General features: G+C 35.6%; 1 protein-coding gene across 5 annotated transcripts in view; it reads left to right on the top strand.

The window, feature by feature from the left end:
* Positions 1–21,836, top strand: part of BTRC (beta-transducin repeat containing E3 ubiquitin protein ligase) — a 147,840-nt gene that overhangs the window by 121,598 nt on the left and 4,406 nt on the right. For 3 of the 5 annotated variants that reach the window (XM_039871439.1, XM_039871437.1, XM_039871438.1), the window contains 9 exons: positions 3,154–3,385; positions 5,928–6,114; positions 10,521–10,617; positions 11,291–11,428; positions 11,889–12,007; positions 13,677–13,926; positions 14,488–14,606; positions 15,774–15,884; positions 17,318–17,396. In XM_039871439.1, coding sequence (XP_039727373.1) covers positions 3,154–3,385; positions 5,928–6,114; positions 10,521–10,617; positions 11,291–11,428; positions 11,889–12,007; positions 13,677–13,926; positions 14,488–14,606; positions 15,774–15,884; positions 17,318–17,396 — 1,332 coding nt within the window. Of the gene's footprint in view, positions 1–3,153; positions 3,386–5,927; positions 6,115–10,520; positions 10,618–11,290; positions 11,429–11,888; positions 12,008–13,676; positions 13,927–14,487; positions 14,607–15,631; positions 15,674–15,773; positions 15,885–17,317; positions 17,397–21,836 lie in introns of all 5 variants that reach the window. The other 2 variants (XM_039871436.1, XM_039871435.1) reach the window with 2 other exon arrangements.

The raw sequence follows: 21,836 nt of genomic DNA, 5'->3' as shown, positions 1-21,836 counted from the left end.
AAATGTTTTAGGTCCCATTTATGATTTGATTGTTGAAAGTATAGGAAAGTCTTGACTGAACTTTAGCTCCTGCAACAGGATAGTTCCAAATTTGTGAAGTCTTTAGGCACTTTTACATGTTAATAGTCTGACAGCCACTGATCAAAGCATGACTTTCCATGATTATAGAAACAGCTGGTTTGTTTAGAGTATAAAGAGAATAATTTCAGTACCTTGCTGGTTATTGTTCTCTGTTACTGACATTCCTAGTCTTTAGCCAGAAAACAATGTTCTGGTGGCAACTCCTGTCCATTGCCACCTTTTACAAGACAAAGGACAAATATATGAAAGATGATGGAGTGGGAGGTTTTGGTTGTTGGGATGAAAAGTGGCATTTGGTTAAGCTTGTTAGCTCTCTAAATCTTACTCCATATTTCACAAGTTTTCTTTTTCTGAGAAGCAAACAAATAACCTACACAAAAAGCAGCCCAAGGCCTGTGTCCAACAAGGTTCTTATTAATCATTTTTAGTCTATGTCATAGACAACAGTGGCATTTATGCTAGAAAACATCAAACTGTACACTAGGGCTTGCTGTTTACAGGTTTCAGCTCTTTCTGTTTAACTGGAGTGGCTAATGCCATTCTTAAAAATAGACTTTCATCTGTGTATCAGGAATCATTTGTAAAGAGGCCTGCATTGTAGGATTTAACATTTAGAAATTAAGATAAGCCTGTACCTTAAATAGCAGAAGTTGATTATCCAAATTTGATACAGTTTTATAGCATATTCACTATGTATGAACAGGTATGAACCCCATAGTAACATGGGTCTCCCTGGAGAAATGGGCTTGCCTCAGACAAATATGCTGAATGCCGATCAAATTACTTTGAAAAGTACCCAGTTGTACCACTTTGTGGTTATCCTCTAGAGAAAACCAACTTTCTTCAGAGTAACGAAAGTTTCACTTGATTTCTGAGTCTTCTAGTATTCCCCAGCTTCAAACTCGGGTATGGTCTTTGTCTCTTTTTTTTCTCATACCCCATATTCAGTCTATCAACAAATTCAGTTGGCCTTGATTTCAAACCATACATTGAATTCCAGTTATTTCTCACCCTTCTATAGCTACTTTTCTAGTCCAAACGATTGTTTCTTTCATGCAATACTGTGGTACAGTCTCTTAACTAGTCTCTTTATTTCCATTCATTTCACCTACAGTCTGTTCTCCACACAGCAGTGATCCTTTTAAGAGGTGTCCGATCATGTCACTCTTAGGTTTCTAGGTGCTTCTCTGTGCACCCTATCTCTCTGCAGAGTTTCTCATCCTCCAGATTTCTCTCTAGCAGGGAGCCTGAATTTCTTACATGGTAGCTCAAGACTCTTAAGAAGGAATGAGCAGAGCCACCTGAGCTCAGAAGCCCCAAAATGTCACTTTTTCCACATTTTGTTAGTCAAAGCCCAGATTCAAAGGCTAGTACAAACTCCACTTCTTGATGGGAGAAACAGCATTCGTGTTCAGGGAGGAATGGAATTGTTTGGGGCCCTCTTTGGAGATTAGCTGCCATCATCTAAATGACCTGGATGATCTGGCTTGGACTACTTCTCCAACTCTATTTCTCCTTGCCCACTTGGTTTCAGACAAACTGAGCCCTCTTATTGTTCCCAGAATATGGCAGACAGACTGCCACCCAGGACCTTTGCTCTCAAAATTCCCATTGCCTAGACCATTCTTCTCGCATGTAACAAAATATCTGGTTCTTCATTTCCTTCACGTTTCATTTCAATTGTCATCTCTTTAGGGAAACTATCTCTGACTCTTTAGACTTAAATAACTATATGAGGGTGTGTGTGTGTGTGTGTGTGTGTGTGTGTGTGTGTGTATTTTATTGCTGTATAACAAACTACCACAAACTTAAGTTAAAACAGTATCCATCCACTAGCTCACATTTCTTTAGGTCAGAAGTCTGGCACAGCATGGCTGGGTCCTTGGCTCAGAGTACCACAAGGCTGAAATCAAGGGATTGGCCAGGCTGAGTTCTCATCTAGAGGCTCTGGGGGAAAATTCTCTTCTCAGCTCGTTGTTGTTGACAGAATTCAGTTCCTCACCTATGTAGGATTGGGGTCCTCATTTCCTTACTGGCTGTCAATTCCTAGAGGCCAACCGCATTCCTTGCCACGTGGTCTTCCTCTTCTGCAACCAGTTGAGAAAACTCTGTTTTTAAAGGACTCATTTGATTAGGTTAGACCCACCAGAGTAATCTCCCAGTCTTCAGGTCAATTGATTTAGGCCCTTGATTAAATCACTACAGTACCTACATGTTCACTTAAACAACTAAGAGAAGTTGTGTGTATACTAGGGGCCGAGAATCTTGGGGGACCATCTTACAATTTTGCCTATAGTATAATAACACATGCTTTTTTTTCTAGCCCCTTATCCTGCTTTATTTTTCTTCATAGCACTTATTGACATTATATTTTCTATTTATTCAGTTATATTTTTAACTTACTGTACACACTAGAATATAAAAGGTCTCAATGATACTTTGTTGTTATTGTTCAATGTTGTATTCCTAGCACCTAGGACAATGTTTGGTACATTGTAGGTACTCAGTTAATATTTATTGACCGATCCAGTTAATAAAAAAGACTATGGCATATAAATTTGATGACAGCGGAGATAAGATTTTTCGGAAAGGGCAGATTAAGCATATAAATGTTACTTAAGCTTTAGCTCCAAAGGTACCAGAGTCTCAAATTATTTATTGGCCTTTCTTTGGATGGAGGATTTCTTATTTGTCTATTAAATAATAAGTCATAAGTAAGTAATTGTATAAACGTCCAGTAACTGGTGTATACAAAGAAAAGCAAATTAGCTTTTTTGCTTGCTAGTAATAATAATAATGCTTTCACCTTTCAGTTTCCATCTACATATCTCCAAATAACATCTTCCTGTGAACTTTGGGAAATGGATGCTTAATCATCCAGCAATATTCCTGATTTACCAACTTACTGTGGTATTTCTGTGACTTTCCATGTTAACAATGTCTATTTACTAATAGAGTAATAGAGTGAATGCCATCATATAGACATAACATAGCATGCCAGACTAGAAAATTATACATTTCTCTCATTTTCAGTATTTATTGTTATATGTTTCTTTTAATCTACCCCTATAGACAAAACTTGCCAATGGCACTTCCAGTATGATTGTGCCCAAGCAACGGAAACTCTCGGCAAGCTATGAGAAGGAAAAGGAACTGTGTGTCAAATATTTTGAGCAGTGGTCAGAGTCCGATCAAGTGGAATTTGTGGAACATCTTATATCTCAAATGTGTCATTATCAGCATGGGCACATAAACTCGTATCTTAAACCTATGTTGCAGAGGGATTTCATAACAGCTCTGCCAGGTATGTCTGTGGGTGTTTGTGAGCCATTAATTTGCCTGGAAGATATGTTACAATGGTAATGGTACTGGATCTTCAGCTATACACCTCTCTTTTTAAAAGTCTTTATTGGCTTGATTTTTATAAATGGAGTCCTTTAACTGCACCTTCTTGGAGTATAAATACAAAAAATAAAACTTTGGAAATCAAACTCTTTTTCCCTTTGTTCTCCCTATCTGTTCACCCTGTTTTTACCCACACACTGGTCCACATAACATCTTTTCTGAACCATTATCTTTTTTTCTTTACTATGTTCTTTTAATATATTTTCCCAAGTATTTGTAATAGATGAAGTGCATATTATTTAATCTCTTTATTGAACATTTGGGTAGTTTAAAATGTCTTTTTCTATTATAAACTATTCTGTGATGGACATTCTTATTCATTAATCTTTTGGACATCCTATGGAAAAATGCCAGAAGTGGGATTCCTATATTAAAAAATTGTGAACATTTTAAGATTTTTATTACGTGTCAAACTATCCTCTAAAAGATACATACCAACTTACACCCTCCCCAAAACTGCTTATTACCACGTTGCTTTGCCAAGTACATCTTTTTTAAAAAATTGTTTTTTCAAAATTGCGATTTAAATTGCCCTGTAAAACAAAAGAAATATCTTTGTATATCTTAGGAATAAGCATTTTAAAGCTGAATTTGTACCTGTATCTTTCGTTAAATAGAATAGATTTCTGCCCCCTCTTCACTCATTAGATTTTGTTTTAGCCACAGGCAGTTTTCTTTGTGTGAACAACCTGTATGTACCTCATTACTGTACTTTCCTCATTCACTGAGACATGCTACTATCTCAAGCATATACCACTAAAAATTGAACAGGAGTTGATTAGACTAGTGTATCCTTTGCCTAATTCTGATCCTTGGTGTGTATGTGCTGACCACTTTATAAGATATTAAATCATCAGTCTAATGCTTTACAGCCATTTTAACTTATAAACTTACACCATCTGGCTACATTTAGTAAACCAAACTACTTCAAAAACTGTCTGTAATCCATTAGTGTAATGGGTTTGTTTGGAGTGTTAGGTGAAATTACTTCCAAAGACTTGTTACAGGGACATAATGAAAGATCAGGAGCAATTTGATAGCAGCCATTAAAAACAGAAATGGATTTTGGAAACTTCTGATGGTGTAGAAAGTTTCACTATAAAAATGCAGGAATTGTACCATCACTGTATTTGTATTTTGCATGAAGAACTAATTATTATATCTTTAATTGGCTTATAGTTATGTTCCTTTAATAAGAATGAGGTGATGGATAACTCCATCTGCTTATACTTAAATATGAACATGTGACACCAGCCAAACAAGATCCATTTAATGCTTTCTTTTCCAAATCTATACAATATGACTGATATCCATACGATCTTTATAATTAGAATAATGTTTAAACACATTTGGATTTTTCCTAATGGCATCCAAGTATATCTTTGTATGATTCAGGGGAAAAGCACAAAATGAAATATGGTATTCTCTTTCCTGTTTGTTAAGTTTCTGCCTAAGGGAGTGCAAGTATGAAGGTATCCTTATGCACTGTTTAAGTCTTTAGCAAAGCTCTGATATGTAACCTGTAAATAGAAATGTTTTTGAATGTTTTTGTCTCACTTGTGAATTAGAACAATAGCCAAAAGGTTTATTAGTGCGATCATCCTGTTTTATAGGATATATTCCTCTGAGGCCTCAGTACAGATTTGGGTGGTAGAGAATTTTAATTGGGAAACCTGTCTAATTTACAAAGCCCAAGATCTACTTCCACTGTTTTGCTCTGTATACCCTACAAAATAGTCTCTGAAATTCTAACCAAGTTATCTATTGGTCTGGGATTTTTTTTTTTTGTCAGCTGTCATTTAGGTTTTATAGCAGCAACTATTCTCAAGCATGTGAAATTAAACTCATCCTTGAACTTAAACATACCTCTCTGTCTTTCCTCTTGGGATGTTCCCATACCAGTCTGTATTTCCTCCTTCTCTCCTTTCTGCATGCCCAAGATTCTATAACCCAGCACATTCTGACTTAGTACCTCTCCCCCAGTACATTTAAAGGATATTTCTTTTACTGAACAGCTTTGGAACTGCAGCAGTAATAGAAACAGAATGAGAAATGGACCTAATATAGAGATTTGGGGGGGGTCTGAATCACAGAGTTTGAGATGCCATCCATAGAACATCCCCTAGTGCTGAAATCCATACAGATAGATGTGAATTGTTTTCTGGAATCCTTTTTATTTTTAATGTCTTGGGGGGTTTGCTGGATGTTAGTTTTAACTTTCTTATCTAAAAGAAGATAGAAAATACTGTTCATTTCTGTAACCTTATGGAAAAATTATAGACACTCATTTTACCCAAGTCTCTGTTTGAAAAAGAAACTGTACCACACTAGGGACAGTGATATGCCTTCATATCAGAATAAATGCTGTTCTGTTTTAAAGGACCTTTTGTAAAAAATCATTCACCACCCGTGTTCTTCTTGCCTCCTCCCCCCACCAAAAGCTCGGGGTTTGGATCACATTGCTGAGAACATTCTCTCATACCTGGATGCCAAATCACTATGTGCTGCTGAACTTGTGTGCAAAGAATGGTACCGAGTGACATCTGATGGCATGTTATGGAAAAAGCTCATTGAGAGAATGGTCAGGACAGATTCTCTGTGGAGAGGCCTGGCAGAACGAAGAGGGTGGTGAGCCTTTTAATTTTCTTGCTATTTTATAGAGCTTCAGGACTTGACTGTTCAGTCATTGGAATATCGTTGGGAACCAGTGACACCATTTATCATTTAATACAGTGATTTTGCTGGTTTATAGCAAAAAAAATGTAAAATAGTTGTCCATGTACGTGGCAGTTTTTCTTCTGACCAATCACTCATAAATGACAAAATAATGTGTGTTAATACTGCTTTGCAAAAATAATGAAAACCTGACCAGTCCTCCCATTTAAAGCATTCTGTTTTCTGGACAGAAACAGTATCCTGAAAAAGGGCTGATGAGCAGTTTATAAGGCAAGTAGATGACTTTTGATCACATAGAAGCCATCAGATCCAGCTTTCTTCCCCTGAAACAGCCCAGAACAAATAATCATATTCTCCTTCAGAAGATTCCTTGCCTTTAGCCCATGCCTGTGGTGTTTTATCACCTTTGTAATCAAAATTATTTTTATGCCCAACTAGAATAAGAACTATAACCATCAGAAAATGTGAAGAATGGAATTTAATATACATAATTGTTTCTTCATAAGACTCCTATATTTTCAAGGTTTTACTTAATAGTAAATTCCTTAAGGCATTATATAGTTAGCAGCCTGACACTTCACCAATTTTGTTGTTGTTCTCTTAAACAAAACGGTACCATTTCATTAGAACTTCTGGAAGATGTCTTTTTATATAACTTGATCTCAGAGGATGTCTCTAGAATGTCACTATAAGAAAGTCAGGTGTGACTGTTTCATAAATAAAATAAAGGTGACATATTAGGTATTTTAGTTGATAGATATGCACCAGCAGGCATATGTGTGCTCATTGTTATCCTGAGCAATAAATTTTAGCAATTGTTTATTATGGATCATAAAGAGAGACAAAACAGTTAAGACTAAAGGATCAGCTTTTCTTAGCAATTTTCATAAAAAATATAGTTGGTGTCCCTTTTTTTGCATTTTGAAATTTATTAATATATAATAAACATACCTCTAAATATTATACCAAGTGCTTCAAGAGATTTCCGTCATTTTAGTTACTAAGAAGACTTTAAAATTTCTCTCAAATTCAACTAAAGGAAGTAAATGCCAGGCAATTCTTTGGCTATGTAAAAATTGCATAAATGATAGTATATTTTTCTAAAAATGTTTTTCTTATCCTCACTTATGTCACTATATAGAAAAATAGGAACCTTATCCTTTATAACTTATTTCATACTTTGCAAATAAACTCTTTATAGTGGAAGAAAGCAAAATAGTTTATAGTTGTATGGCATTCAAAGTCCATCATTTGGTTAAGCATTCCAAGACCAGACAGAAACAGAGCAGGTGTTGCTTACCTGGGGAAATTTTAAGGCAGCTAGGAGTATTCCTGTATCCCTCAGGGGGGAAAAAAAAAGAGAAAAGAAGTTCTCCTCCAAACAATTCCTGATCTGAAATTTCCGTTACAGAGATTCATTCCCATAGCTATAAAGGTTTTTTCCGTGTTAAAATATACTTTGTTCCCATTTGAACTGTAAATGAACAGCGAACCCTTATTAGACAAAGTCTCTTTTTGAAGATAAGGAGAATATGAAATAGATGGGCAGATTTTGGCAGATGCATGTGAAAATGCCAAAGGTAAACATAGGCATCACAATTTTTTTAGGGTCGGCACTAAACAGTAAGCTATTATGTTAATTACAAAGAAAAAAATAAAGATCATTAAAGAGTTGGCTTTTTGGCCTTAAAAAGGTTATGTAAAAGATATAACTGAGAAATAATCCAGGATCCAACTCTAATTATCACTCTTTCCCCTATCTCTTCAACCACAGGAACCCATTCCTGTTCTTTAGAGTATCCTTCAGAGTTGTGACTACATTCCTTTGTCTTTGGCCACATTTGTCATCTTAACTTGATATAGCCCCATGAAATTACAAATATTTCTCCACCCCATGAAGACCTTTTCCTGTAGCCCCTTGACTTTCTGTGACTGCTTCTATTTTTATGTGTTGCCTTTCTTCTTGTGTTAGTGTCCTCCCCAACTTTTCCTTATAAAAAAATTTAGTCTGTGATCAGTTTTTCATTTTATTCTTTCAAATTGTCTTATCAAACCTATTGTCAGTAAAGTCTTTTTGTTATACCTTTCCCCAAATGCTGTCTTTGAAAGTTTCTTCTATTTTCTCCAACCAAAAACAAATAAGTAAATATAGTTTTCTAATAAAGCTTTGGGTTTAATTTCTACTTTGCTGTTGTATTTTGTATCTAGATGAATTTGACAGTCTGCCCCTAGGACATGAACCTCTGTCATTTCTTCTCTCAAATAATACTGAATATGCTCTCTGCTCAGTAATGGTAACTCTTAAACGTATAATAAAAGATCACTTAGGAAAAGTCCATTTTCTTAATCAGCAGATTACCTTTTATGATAACATTCTGAATTTAATATTTAGCATTTATCATGTACTCACTCACACTCTCAAAGGTACTAAGCATTTCATATAGAAGTGGTCCCTGGTGTCAAAGAGCTTCCATCATAAAAGGTTTTGACTTATAACACAGGTATAGACTGAGAAACCAGTTTTCAATACCTACTCACCCTTTTTTATAGCACCGTTGATTTGAAGAAATTCATATACTTTAGCAAGGCATGGTAAATACAGATCAGAGGTTTATATGATTTCTCTTTCAGATGTATAGACGGTTTCATTGCATATAAAGAAAATCCTGGGATGCCTGTATAACTGCCAGAGATGAAAAGGGAGACAACAGTTTCTAAGGAATGGTGGGCATTGAGAGACAATAAAGTAGTTCAGAGTATGGGATCTGAAGTCAGACTTAGATTCTCAGCTCTACTCACTCGTTATGTGACTTTGGGCAACTTACTTAATCTCCCTGGCATTTGATTTCTTTATCTGTAAAATTAATACAGTGATTCCTATTTCATTAAAGGATGTTGAAGAAGTCAAAATTACTAAATTGTAATTATTAACCAGATTTAGAATCTCTTCATTCAGAATGTTTATCTGCAACGTGTTTATAGAATGAAATTGTTTAGAGAAGAGTACCTTTAAACCAGAATTATTTCATAATGTGTCTTGTTTGCCCTTTTCTTTATGTTGGTGTATCATGTTTCTTCCTCCTATTTTTCAGAACCATTATTTTAGCTTCTTCATTGCAGATTTCCCTCTCCATATTAACACAGGAGTCAGAGCCAGCTACCTTCCTGATAGGAAATTTTCTCAACTAATTTTCAAGGTGTATAATAGGAAGAGGGCAGGGAAGAAGTGCTCCTGGAGACATCGAACAATTAATTATATTGTAATGGAGCTATAGAGGGAGGAATGGATGACTGGCCCAGAGAAAACATGATTTCTCTGGTGCCAGGATTACACTCAGAGGCATTTCTGCCTGTCTCCACTTTGCAAGGCATGGTGCCAGTGAGAACAGCAGTTAGTACACCCATAGTGGGGTTTACTAGCTTCCACACCGTGTTTGGTGGGTTCTTAACTTCAGGATGAGGAATTAAATTTTTTACCCAGCAGGAAGTGATTGCCATTTACTGATTTTTTTTTCGTAGCAAAGATCTAGCTTGGGATATGAGTATTCTAGAGATGTGCTGTCATAAGGAAGGAGATGCTAACAAATGTTGCTCACTGGAATCAAGGAAAGGCAGTAAAATGCATGCATGTATATACGTAGCCAGGAACACACCTGTGAAAGTCAATTTCATGCCTTAGACTTGACAGCACAGTGCTTTTAGGCATTTCATCTTTTTCATTCCTGCTGCTGGACACTCCTATGATCCCTTTGTTTTCTGTCTAAATGAACTATATTGCTCCTTCTAAAGCATAGCTACACTGATCAGAGCAGCCTAGGTGCCTAAGTTGCCAGCATACCTCTACATAAAGGAAGAATAGAAAAAGTGCTCTCCATGTCAGAGAAGCATTCCTGCTGCCCATGATGCTAGTCTCTACTGATTGGCACAACTTTACTCAGTGGAAAAAAAAAAAAGACTGTGGGGCATGTGCCTAGTTCAAAGATAGTAGTTATCTTCACTAACAAAATTTTTAGTCTGTCTATCCAGAGGTCTGATAGACCAATAGATTATTCCGATTATAATATTCCGTTTATCTTTTGACATTATAATATCCCTTAAGACCTGACACTTTGATGTTCTACACTGGAAATCATGTTTTACCCAAAAGCAAATCAATGTTGGCCCACCCAGTTCCCTAGATCCCTGAAAGTTTCTCCTTGACGTGAGACTCCTGAAATCAGATTTAACTTTGTGCCTCTCCAGGCTAGTTATGGAGACTGTATGGAATGGTAACTATGAAAACACTTTGAAAAAATATGAAGCTCCTTGGGAATGCATAATATTATGATTTTTATTGGGAAATGTTTGTTGTTTTTTAGGGGACAGTATTTATTCAAAAACAAACCTCCTGATGGGAATGCTCCTCCCAACTCTTTTTATAGAGCACTTTATCCTAAAATTATACAAGACATTGAGGTAAGAATCTATGTGTATTTGGGTATTTGCCAAATCTTAGAGATTCATCAGCATTCTTAAGTAACAACGTTTTTACAATAAACTCATTAAGATTTATTGATGTGAGTTAAAAATCAATTTATAAGAGAATAGAGTAGATAAAATATAGTAAATTGCCAAGTAAAAATGTATAAGTGTCTAAAAGTTGTTTACTGATAGATAAATAGATATGAGAGAGAGGGGGAGACAGTGATATCTTCGTACAGTAACAGTGGGACTCCTAAAGTTGTACTTATAACCTGATATTCAGATGTCTTCTGAATTGAGCCTCTCTGGAAGTTCACTGATAGAAATGGTCACCACGTATGTAGGAAGAGCACTGCGCACATAACTTCATGTGGTTCATAGCTTGCCCTCTGTCAGTAAGCAGTCTCTTTCCACCAGGCTTATTATTTAATTGAATGAGTTATATGCAGGAGAGTTCTAGAAAGTAAATCTCTACTTTACAAACGAAAAAATGTTTTATAATTTTAAATAGTGGCTTTTTAAAAACATATTTTTAGTTTGCCTTAAGTTCTGTGTGTCCAGTAGAGTGAACCACTGAGCATTTGTCATTGATTGCCATGAAAGTCAGATAAGAGTTTAGTTCTGGTCCTTTCCTAATTACTGCCTCTTTATCGTTTCTTCTTCTTAGACAATAGAATCTAATTGGAGATGTGGAAGACATAGTTTACAGAGAATTCACTGCCGAAGTGAAACAAGCAAAGGTGTTTACTGTTTACAGTATGATGATCAGAAGATAGTAAGCGGCCTTCGAGACAACACGATCAAGGTGAGGTCTCTTCAGTTGTGGGAAGGAGCGAGGGTGACCACATTCATAAAGCAATCCAAAGTGTGAATTCTAAGTATTATTTCCAGGAAGTAAGTGAGCATTTTAGATTGTTTCTAGTCCCAAAGCCAAAATCATTTTCTTAAAGAACAGATACTTGCTTCCTCCGAGAAGAGCATACCAATGGATTATTAAATTCTCGTCTTGAAGTGTACTGAATGGGCTACTCTGCTGGCCTTCACATAATTATAGGCTACCCCTGCTCCTTAATGAAAAGGATAAAGCCTGCATTAGTACTAAAGCCACATATATATAGGTGCTTAGCTATCCCTAGAGAAAAGAATGCATTCCACACTACTCTGGGCTTTGATTCTTTTGGGGAATCAAACACATAATAGAGCCAGCAAGTCTCTGCAACACCGCATTATCACAGTGATCAAAAGGATCTTGTTTGCCATCCTAGATCTGGGATAAAAGCACATTGGAATGCAAGCGAATTCTCACAGGCCACACGGGTTCTGTCCTATGTCTTCAGTATGACGAGAGGGTGATCATAACTGGATCATCGGATTCCACGGTCAGGTAGAAAATTTCAAACGATCTTTTGAACTCTGAAATACCAGATCCACTCTGTTCTTTATCATAGATAGTAATTCTGTATATATCTGCATGAACACAGTTCTGAAACTTCATAAATAAAGAAGAATAAACCGTCAGCTCCCCCCATCATTGTGTCAATCTAGAACTAGAAAACTTGAATTAGAATGATTAAGGTAAGCTTACATTTTTGTACATTTAAGAAACTACACGTTCTATTTTAATTTGGGGGAATCATCCATTGTAGAAACTTGGTAAATCTTTCATTCCTTCCAAAAACCAACTCACGAGGGAATGACATGAATGAAATGAAGCCTTCCTTTCAGTTGGCTATAACTGTAGTGCAGGCATGTGTTATCTCCTTTATAATGTGTACAGGTGAGCAATGCTTTCTCTTTGCCAGCCCCTTCCCTGCTGTCCCTGCAGTTTTTAATTGCAAGCTTGACTCAGGGAGGGGCCTTCAATTTCCACAGGCATTAGTGATTTGATGACACAGCCGTTATGCTGCTGGAGTCCAGTGTAGCTTGAGTTCTGGGTACCAGCAGCACTGCTGGAAACCTCTGTTAGGAATTTCGCCTTAAGCTATAGGATTTAGCAAACATAATGCATCAAAAGTAACTTAAAAAAAAATGGGGAAAAAGCAGTTAACGGCATTGTTAGATTCTCTGAAGTTAAATGTTTACCATTCTCAGTTATCCTCTGTGAATAGAAAAGGCCGTTCCTGTTTCTCGTCTTTTGACTTAAAGGCATAGCAAACTCAGTTCTTATAGTTATCGACATTTAACATTTATTGGTGCTTTGTGGAGTGCCTCAAGGAAGCTGAAACATTGTAGAGGCTAACATCATTTATAGGATAAGGGAAAAAGTGACTTTCTAAAAAGGGGGTTAAACTGGAAAAGGAAATAAAATGTGTAATAAAAACCAAAATAAATATACAAAAAGAGTAATCAAAATCATCACACAAAATTCTCAAGCTATCCAAGGGTCCCATGCTCTGATGTGAAGCCCATATTTATAGTTGGATGCCTAGTCTTGATCCCTACCCCCAGCAGAAGCACAGAAATGGAACCTTAGACTTAGGGTCTAGGTAATCTAAACCTTGACTTGTGTGGTGAAATCTAAGATTCAGGGTCATCAAGCTCAAATCCATAGTACTGCTATGACAATCTATTATAGAAGCTTCTCGGCCTATATCAGTTTCCTGAGAGCTATCCATAGGGCACTAACGCTGCTGTTATTAATCACATTCACAATTTTAAATGTATCTTATTAATGGTATCAGATTGAATGTCAAAAGTTTTATAATCATCTTGAAGTCTAGGTTTAATTAGTAGGTGATGGTGGCTGCTACCACATTCCTACCCCCACACTTGCCCAAATTTCAAGTAATTTGTCTTAAGCATTTCACACCGTCAGCATCTCATCCCCTTCTTTTCCCCACTCTCTCAATCTAGCCATCTACCTACCACTTCCCTGTGATCCATCAGTACTCTTTATCTCAGCTCAACTTCAAAGTTGCAAAAAAGAGTAAAGTGTAATACTAACTATGAAAATGGGTCAGGAGGGGTGGGAAGTGCAGTGGTCAAATATTAGTAATAGATTATACCATAAGTACCATCAAAATCTCAGAGAACCTTAATGTTGTTTGTTTCAGAGTGTGGGATGTAAATACAGGTGAAATGCTAAACACGTTGATTCACCATTGTGAAGCAGTTTTGCACTTGCGTTTCAATAACGGCATGATGGTGACTTGTTCCAAAGACCGTTCCATTGCTGTATGGGATATGGCCTCCCCAACTGACATCACCCTCCGGAGGGTGCTTGTCGGACACCGAGCAGCCGTCAATGTTGTAGACTTTGATGACAAGTACATTGTTTCTGCATCTGGAGATAGGACTATAAAGGTAATACAGCATTTTTCAGTAAGTTCCCAACTTAGAGTAAGGGAATTCGTGTGAAAATCTGATCAAGGGCTAATTCATATTTAAACATCACTGTAAGCTAATATTTAATTCAGATACTAGTCTATGTGTAAAAAGGTAATGAATGAGGCAAGTTGTGTCACAGTTTTGGTTAGGTATTTTATTACTATAAATAATGGTGTGTGTAAGAAGGCAGTTGTAAATATAGGTTGAAGAAAATTTGTCTGGAAGACCAGCCTAACACAGTAAGAGTAAATCAATTTGAGAAATCCTCATGTGAATAGCATCCAGCTACAAATTAGCCCTATATTACCGTGACTCAAACTTGTCATTGGTTTGGTTTGGTTCGGATTTGGTTCTGTTCGGGTCAGGTCAGGTCGGACTAGGCTGGGCCTGGCTAGGCTTGAGAAGTTGATATGCCCCTGTTGGTTCAGTCCTATTTTCTGATTTTCTGTTTCCCAAAGACTCCAGTTGCCATGGATTTTAGTAGTGAAAGCATCAAATCAACTGCCAAATGCTATTTTCTGTCTTTTTCTGTTTCAGGTATGGAACACAAGTACTTGTGAATTTGTAAGGACCTTAAATGGACACAAACGTGGTATCGCCTGTTTGCAGTACAGAGACAGGCTGGTCGTGAGTGGCTCATCTGACAACACTATCAGGTGAGCAGCAGGTGCCCTTGCCCAGAAGAGATCAATATTATCCTGCCATTCATTGTTTGTACACAGTTCAAACATATCTTTAACTGTGTTATGTTTATAATAAAATATTTTTCCTTTCTGTAGCTTCTTACAGGTCAAAAGTTTGCCCCAAGCAGAAAGGCAGCACACCAAAACTTTTAGTGATTTGTTTCCTTCCTGTAATGGTTTTATCACCAGATAGACCTATTTTAAAGGTACAGCTTAAATGAGGAAGTGGTCAAGAGAAATAAGTAGATTGAGGTTGAAAGTCTTTCTCTTTAAATTTCACCTGTCTACAGTGGAAGAGTTCTAATAGATAGCTAAAGGCCATTTCTCTCTGCCACTGTTCTAAAAAAAAAGAAAAAAGATTTCTTTCTCCACTAGAAAATGTGCATTTTGTTTTCTTAGCATTACATAGTTGGCCAAGGAGTTACCAGCCTTTGAAATTATAAAGTATCCACAAATTAAAGTATTTTTGGTGTTTTCTCTTTACAAAGATGAATGACACAGATATGAATAGAATTTGGATGATTTTTCCATCCTCTCCCTTCCTTCATAGAAGTACTAAGAGGATGAAAGACCATTTAAAAAAACAGAACTGTTGTTATAGCTAAGGAAATTTTCATTGCTAGAAATCATTTGGATTGGTCTGAAAGCACACAATTTTTTTATGTTAGTATATAAAAATATTTGAGAACTTACTTTGCATTTTCATTATATGAGAAAAACTGTCCTGGACAGTGGGTGAAAGCAGAGTGTGTCCTCAGTGAAAGAAATGGACATGTTTTGTGAGGACACAATGTCACTGACACGTTTCATCTCATTCTTATTGGTGATTTCAGGAGGCATTACTTTTCTTGCATTGGTCGTCATCTTCACAGGAAACTGTGTACATTGAATTCATCTTTTTTATGCATTGGAGACCCTGGTTACAGAATTATATAAAGCATTGTACTTTGAAAAAATATAGTGTGTTTGAACTTAAATCACATTTTTCTTCCCAGCAGAAAGGAAATAAATTACATTGAAAGCAGTACATTTTTGTATGGGTGTGGATTTATTTTATTTTTGTGGATTTTTAAAAGACATATGAAGTATTTCATAATATTCCAAGCTTATAAAAGAATACATGAAAATTTTCTTTTCCAGATTATGGGACATAGAATGTGGTGCATGTTTACGAGTATTAGAAGGCCATGAGGAATTGGTGCGCTGTATTCGATTTGATAACAAGAGGATAGTCAGTGGAGCCTATGATGGGTGAGTTTGCTAACGGGGGTAAAAAAAAAAATCTACAGCTGAGTCCCTCCTGCCTTAGAATGTTAAATGTAGCCTTTCCTTGTCTATAAAAGATTATAGGTTTCACAGAAAGAACCCAATATGTAGCTCTTGTGTCTAATCTATGTATTCATCTCTGTCTACTCTTTTCCAAAATATTCTTCCCAATCATTTAATTGCACATTTTTGTTCATGATTGTTATTTATATTTCAAGGTTTGTTGTTATATAGTTGTCAAAGAACTAACCAAACTTCGTATAATAGGATATGAATATAAAATAGTGACTTATTAATAAAACTGAGACATCGAAAGGCAATATCTATGTGACTTAGTGTGGTAGGGTCTTGAATATTGATCTCTTTGAATGATTCCTAAAAGTGCAGCACTCTTGTCTTCACTTCTTCTAGCATTTCAGTTACAATGAATTCAGTAATCTTTATTTTCTTCAGTCTAATTTCCAGTGATTATAGAATCCATTCATATTAATGGATCCCCATGTCTAACAATGCTAAGCACATAGTAAGTTCCTACAAAAGTGTACTCACTTATAAAGGCCTATTTATCATTTCTTCTTGTCAAGGTACCTGATTTGGGAGAGTAGAAAGCTACGGTTCAAATATTGGCAGCTTTTTAAATATCTAACAATGTTATCTTAGTGTATGAGCTGGCTATATTGATATATTAAGACAACTCAAGCAGCAGGAAGTGTAGCAAACCTGCTTCCTCTGCTTTGAGTCAGCCATTACTCTCATATCCTTAGGAAATTGTTCAGGGATATGATACTATGTTCCAGCTAGGTCCAAGGTTATATCTTCTCATTCCCATGATTTTCATCTTTACCCACCTTCCTTGGATTTTATCTGTTATTTACCTAGAGGAGACATAACCTGTAATTAATTTTTAGAGGGCTAAACTTTTCTTGTTTAAATGAAAATATGAGGATTTGTTTTGTAAACTACAGAGCTCTTAAATCTACCCCAGTCCTCTAGTATATGTTACCTAGGCCATTCTTAGAACTCACCAGAAAGAAGATGCCTCAGAGTTATAGGTTTCTAGGTCTGAGTGATCTCTTATATCATTAAGAGGTCTAATGTGTAAAATCTCCTCTTGGCTCCAAAGTATGGTGTAACTTTACTGTTCACTATCCTCATCAGTTTGGTTAAAGCTAACCCGTTTCTTATTTATAGGTTAAGCACATACATTTTCCCCTGTTAAGACCAATAACCTCCACCCAAGAATGAATACAAAAACTAAGTTTCCAAAACAAAAACTTTTTTATATATTCCTATGGGCTACATTTATCATATAAACGATATTCACCATACATATTTATTGCCATGCAGTTTTTGCTATTCTTCCTGTGTTCCTTTAATTTGCTTTTAACTAAGATATTTGTCTCCTTTTTGCTCTTTAGAAAAATTAAAGTATGGGATCTTGTAGCTGCTTTGGACCCCCGTGCTCCTGCAGGGACTCTCTGTCTGCGGACCCTTGTGGTAAGACTCTTGTTGTTTAGTGGGAGTTGGGGAGCAGGAAGGAGAAGAAATTAAACATTGATATGCTATGGAATACAGATCTGGGTTTGATTGTTAGAACCTCACAAAACCTACTACTAAGTGGAAAGGCAACCAGTACATGACAATAAAATACGTTTATATAGTGCCTTTCATCCAAAAGTACTTTAGAGACTATATATGAAGAGGAATGTGGCAGCTGTTTAACAGCTGCATAGCAACTCTACACATCAGTTTAGTACAGGAAGTGAATAAGAATTCTGTATCCACCAGAAACAGTAGGGGGTACTTAGGGAGAAGTAACATAATTACTCAGACTGGAACCTGTCCAGAATCTGAGGACCTGCACACCTGTGCCTGCAAAAAGTGCTGTGGGAGTGTGTATGAACCCCTGGTCTGCCCCTTAGTTCTGCATCCTATTCAAGGCATGCTGCCTCCAGCATTTTGAATCCCATCTTTTTTATTCCTGATATACTCCCTTGCCTGAACATCTTGCCATTTAGGGAAAGAAGTGACTCAAAAGAAGGAATGTCACCTTCAAATGCACTAAATTCTTTATCATGGTTTTTCCAAAGGCCTGGATTAAAAAATTTCCTGAGGTTAAAAGCTGTTTTCATCAGAAAAAGATAATCAGGTGGGGCACCAGGGAGTACAGGATCTTTTGTACAACTCAGGGAAAGATGAGAACAAGCATTTGAAGCCGCAGTAGTCTGGATCCTGGCTCAACATTTAGGCAGTCTCTGCTCTGGAAAAGAGAGAAATACATTTGTCTTCCTTGTTGGAATTAAAGCTCATTCTTTCAGTACCGGATATGCTATACCTTCATGTTTCTCACGTGTTTTTTAAAATATGTACTTTAATTCATTGACAATTAATCTAATTCTGGTTTTTAAAATATAATTTACATACAGCACAATTTGCCCATTTTTAGTGTATTTTTATAAACTTTGCAGATGTGTAAATACCACAAAGTTATAGAAAATTTCCATCACCCTCCAAAATTATACCCCTTAGAATCACCCCTAGCAGCTGTTTATCTGATGTCTGTCCCTATAGTTTTGCTATCTTATGACTGTCATATAAATTAAACTATACAATATGTAGCTTTTTTCATTTGGCTTTTTTACTTCATTTGAAATTTATCCATGCGGTTGCATATGTTAGTACCCTGTCTTTTTTATTGTTGAGTTGTATTCCATTGTGTGGATAACCCAGTTTGTTTTTTCATTCACCAGTTTAAGGATATTTGAAATGTTTCCAGTTTTTAGTGATACTGAAAACATTCCATACAGGTTTTTGAATGTACATTCATTTTCATTTCTCTTACGTAAATACCTAGAAGTTCAATTTCTGGGTCCAATGATAAGTATATGTTTAAATTTAAAAGAACTACTAAGCTGTTTTCCAAAGTGGAATTTTGGAAGCTTGCAAATACAAACCATTTTACATTTTTACTAGCAATATATGAGAGTCCCATTTTTCCACATCCTTGATAGCAGTTGGTATTATTAGTTTTTAAAAAAATTATAGGCATTTGAATGTATAGTGATTATAGTTTTTTTGTGTGTGATTATAGTTTTAATTTGCATTTCTGTGATAATTAATGGTGTAGAACATCTTTTCATGTGCTTATCTTTTGTGAAATGTCTGTTCAAATCTTGTCCTCATTTATTGAGTTGTCTTATTTTAAAAACGGATTTATTGAAATGTAATTGACATACAATAAAGTTGATATATTTAAAGTGTACAACTTAATAAATTTTGACATACGTTCATACCAAGATAATGAACATTTCTTCATAGCCTTATTTAATCTCTCCTTCCCTTTCCACCCACTTCCCCCTGCTTCAGTCCCCAGGCAACTACTGATCTGCTTTTTGTCAATATTGATTAGTTTGCATTTTCTAGGGTTTAATTAATGGAACCATAGAGTATGTACTTTTCTTTGCCTCTTTTCATTAAACATAATTATTTTGAGATTCACCCAGGTTGTTGGTATATATCAGTAGTTCACACATTTTTATAAATTGCTGAGTACTAATTGTGTGGTTATACCACGGTTTACCAGTTGATGAAAATTTGAATTGTTTCTAATTTTTGGCTATTACAAATAAAGTTTCTATAAACATTATACGCAAGTCTTCTTGTAAACGTATGCTTTCATTTCTCCAGGGTAAATCCTAGGGGCAGAATTGCTAGGTCATATGGCAAAGGTATGTTTAATATTTTTAGAAACTGCCAAACTGTTTTCCAAAGCAGTTGTACCATTTAACATTATAGTACAACAGTGCCTGAGAGTTCCAGTTACTCCACATCCTCACCAATACTTAGTACAGCTTTTTTCATTTGAGTCATTCTGATAAGTGCCTCATGGTTCCTCATTGTGATCTTAATTTGCATATCCCTAATGTTAATAATATGCAGTATCATTTCATGTGTTTATTTGCCTTCTATATATCTACTCCGGTATAATGTCTGCTTGAATCTTTTACTTTCTTATTATTGAGTTTTGAGATTTCTTTACATATTCAGGATACCCATTTTGTTTTTGCTTTTTCATTCCCTTAAAAAAATCTTTTGAAAAGCAGAAACTCTTTAATTTCAATTAAGTCCAGTATATCAACTTTTTCTGTTATGGATTGTATTTGATATTATATCTAAAAAATTTTTTTGCCTAATCCAAAGTCACAGATTTTCCTCATGTTTTCTTTTAGAAGTTTCATAGTTTTAGATTTTACATTTTGGTCTATGATTCAATTTGAATTAATTTTTATGGATGGTACAAGGTATGGTTCAGAGTTCACATGGATATCCAGTTGTTCCAGCACCATTTATTTAAGGTTATCCTTTTTCCTCTGAATTGCCTTTGCAGCTTTGTCAAAAACCAATTGTGTGTGGGTCTACTTATGGACCTATTCATTTCCATTGATCTTTTTGTCTGTTTTGATACCAATATCATGCTATCTTGGTTACTGCTGTTTTTAATAACTCATAAAGTTAAGTCATGTAAGTCCTTCAACTTCGTTCTTTTTCAAAGTTTTTGGGTCCTTTGAATTTTCATGTGAATTTTATAATCTCTTTGCTGATTTCAACTCACCCCACCCTACCCCCCCCCAAAAAAAAAATCTGCTGAGATATTCATTGGGATTGTGTTAAATCTAGATTAATTTGGATTGGAGAGAGTTGACTTCTTAACAATATTAGTCTTCTTCTGGTACATGAACACAATATATCTCTCCATTTATTTAGGTCTTTTTAAAATTTCTCAGCAGTGTTTTATAACATTCAGTGTAAAGGTCATGTACATATTCTGTCATATTTATATCCAAGTATTTCATATTTTTAATGCTATTATAAATGGTATTTTAAAATTTAAATTTTTGAATCATTCATTGCAAGGATATACACTTTTACTTCTTTTCCACTCTATGTACCTTTCATTTCTTTCTTGTTTTATAGTACTAAGACCTTTAGTACAGGGTTCAAAAGAATTGGTAAGAGTGGCTGTCTTTATCTTGAGGAAAAGGCATTTGGTCTTTACCATTTTATATATACATACATAGAGAGTGATATGTTAGCTATAGGTTTTTCATAGATACCCGTTATCAAGACATTAGGAAGTTCCTAGATTGAGAGTTTTTATTAGAAATGGATGTTAGATTTTATTAAGTGCTTTTATTTACATCCATTGAGATGATCTTATATTTTTGCTTTTATTCTGTTAATTGGTGTATTACATTGATTTTTGAATGTTAAACCTAACTTTGCATCACTACAGATCCCATGGACATTAAAAAATAATAATAAAGGAATACTATGAACAAATCTGTGCCCCCAGACTTGATAACCTAGATGAAATGGATCAATTCCTTGAAAGATATAATCTTCCACAACTCACATTGGAAGAAATAGATGATATAAATACCTGTTAATGAAATTGAAGCAATAATAACCTTCCAAAATAGAAAGCACCAGGCCCAAAATGGGTTCACTGGTGAATTCTACAAAATGTTTGAGAAAGACATTATAGCAGTTTTTTACAATCTTTTCCAGAAGATAAAAGCAGAGTGAATACTTCCTAACTCATTCTGTGAGGCCAACATTACCCTAATACCAAAACCAGACAAAGATATTACAAGGAAAGGAAACTACAGACCAAGATGTCTCATGCACACAGAGGCTCATATATAAGCTCATTTGTATCTTGTAGAGAATATAAATGGTGCACCCGCTATGGAAAAGAGAATGGCAGTTCTTCAGAATATTTAAGATAGAATTACCACATAATCCAGTACTCCCATTTCTGGGTATGTAGTATATCCAAAAGAATCAAGAGTAGGATGTCAAAAAGATATTTGCATACTCTTGTTCATAGCACTGTTATTAACAGTAGCCAAGAGGTGGAAACAACCCAAGTGTCCA

The sequence above is a fragment of the Pteropus medius genome, unplaced genomic scaffold, assembly GCF_902729225.1.
Source record: "Pteropus medius unplaced genomic scaffold, Ma_sr-lr_union100, whole genome shotgun sequence".
NCBI classification, from domain to species: Eukaryota; Metazoa; Chordata; class Mammalia; order Chiroptera; family Pteropodidae; genus Pteropus; species Pteropus medius.
This window is presented reverse-complemented; position numbering and strand designations above follow the sequence as displayed.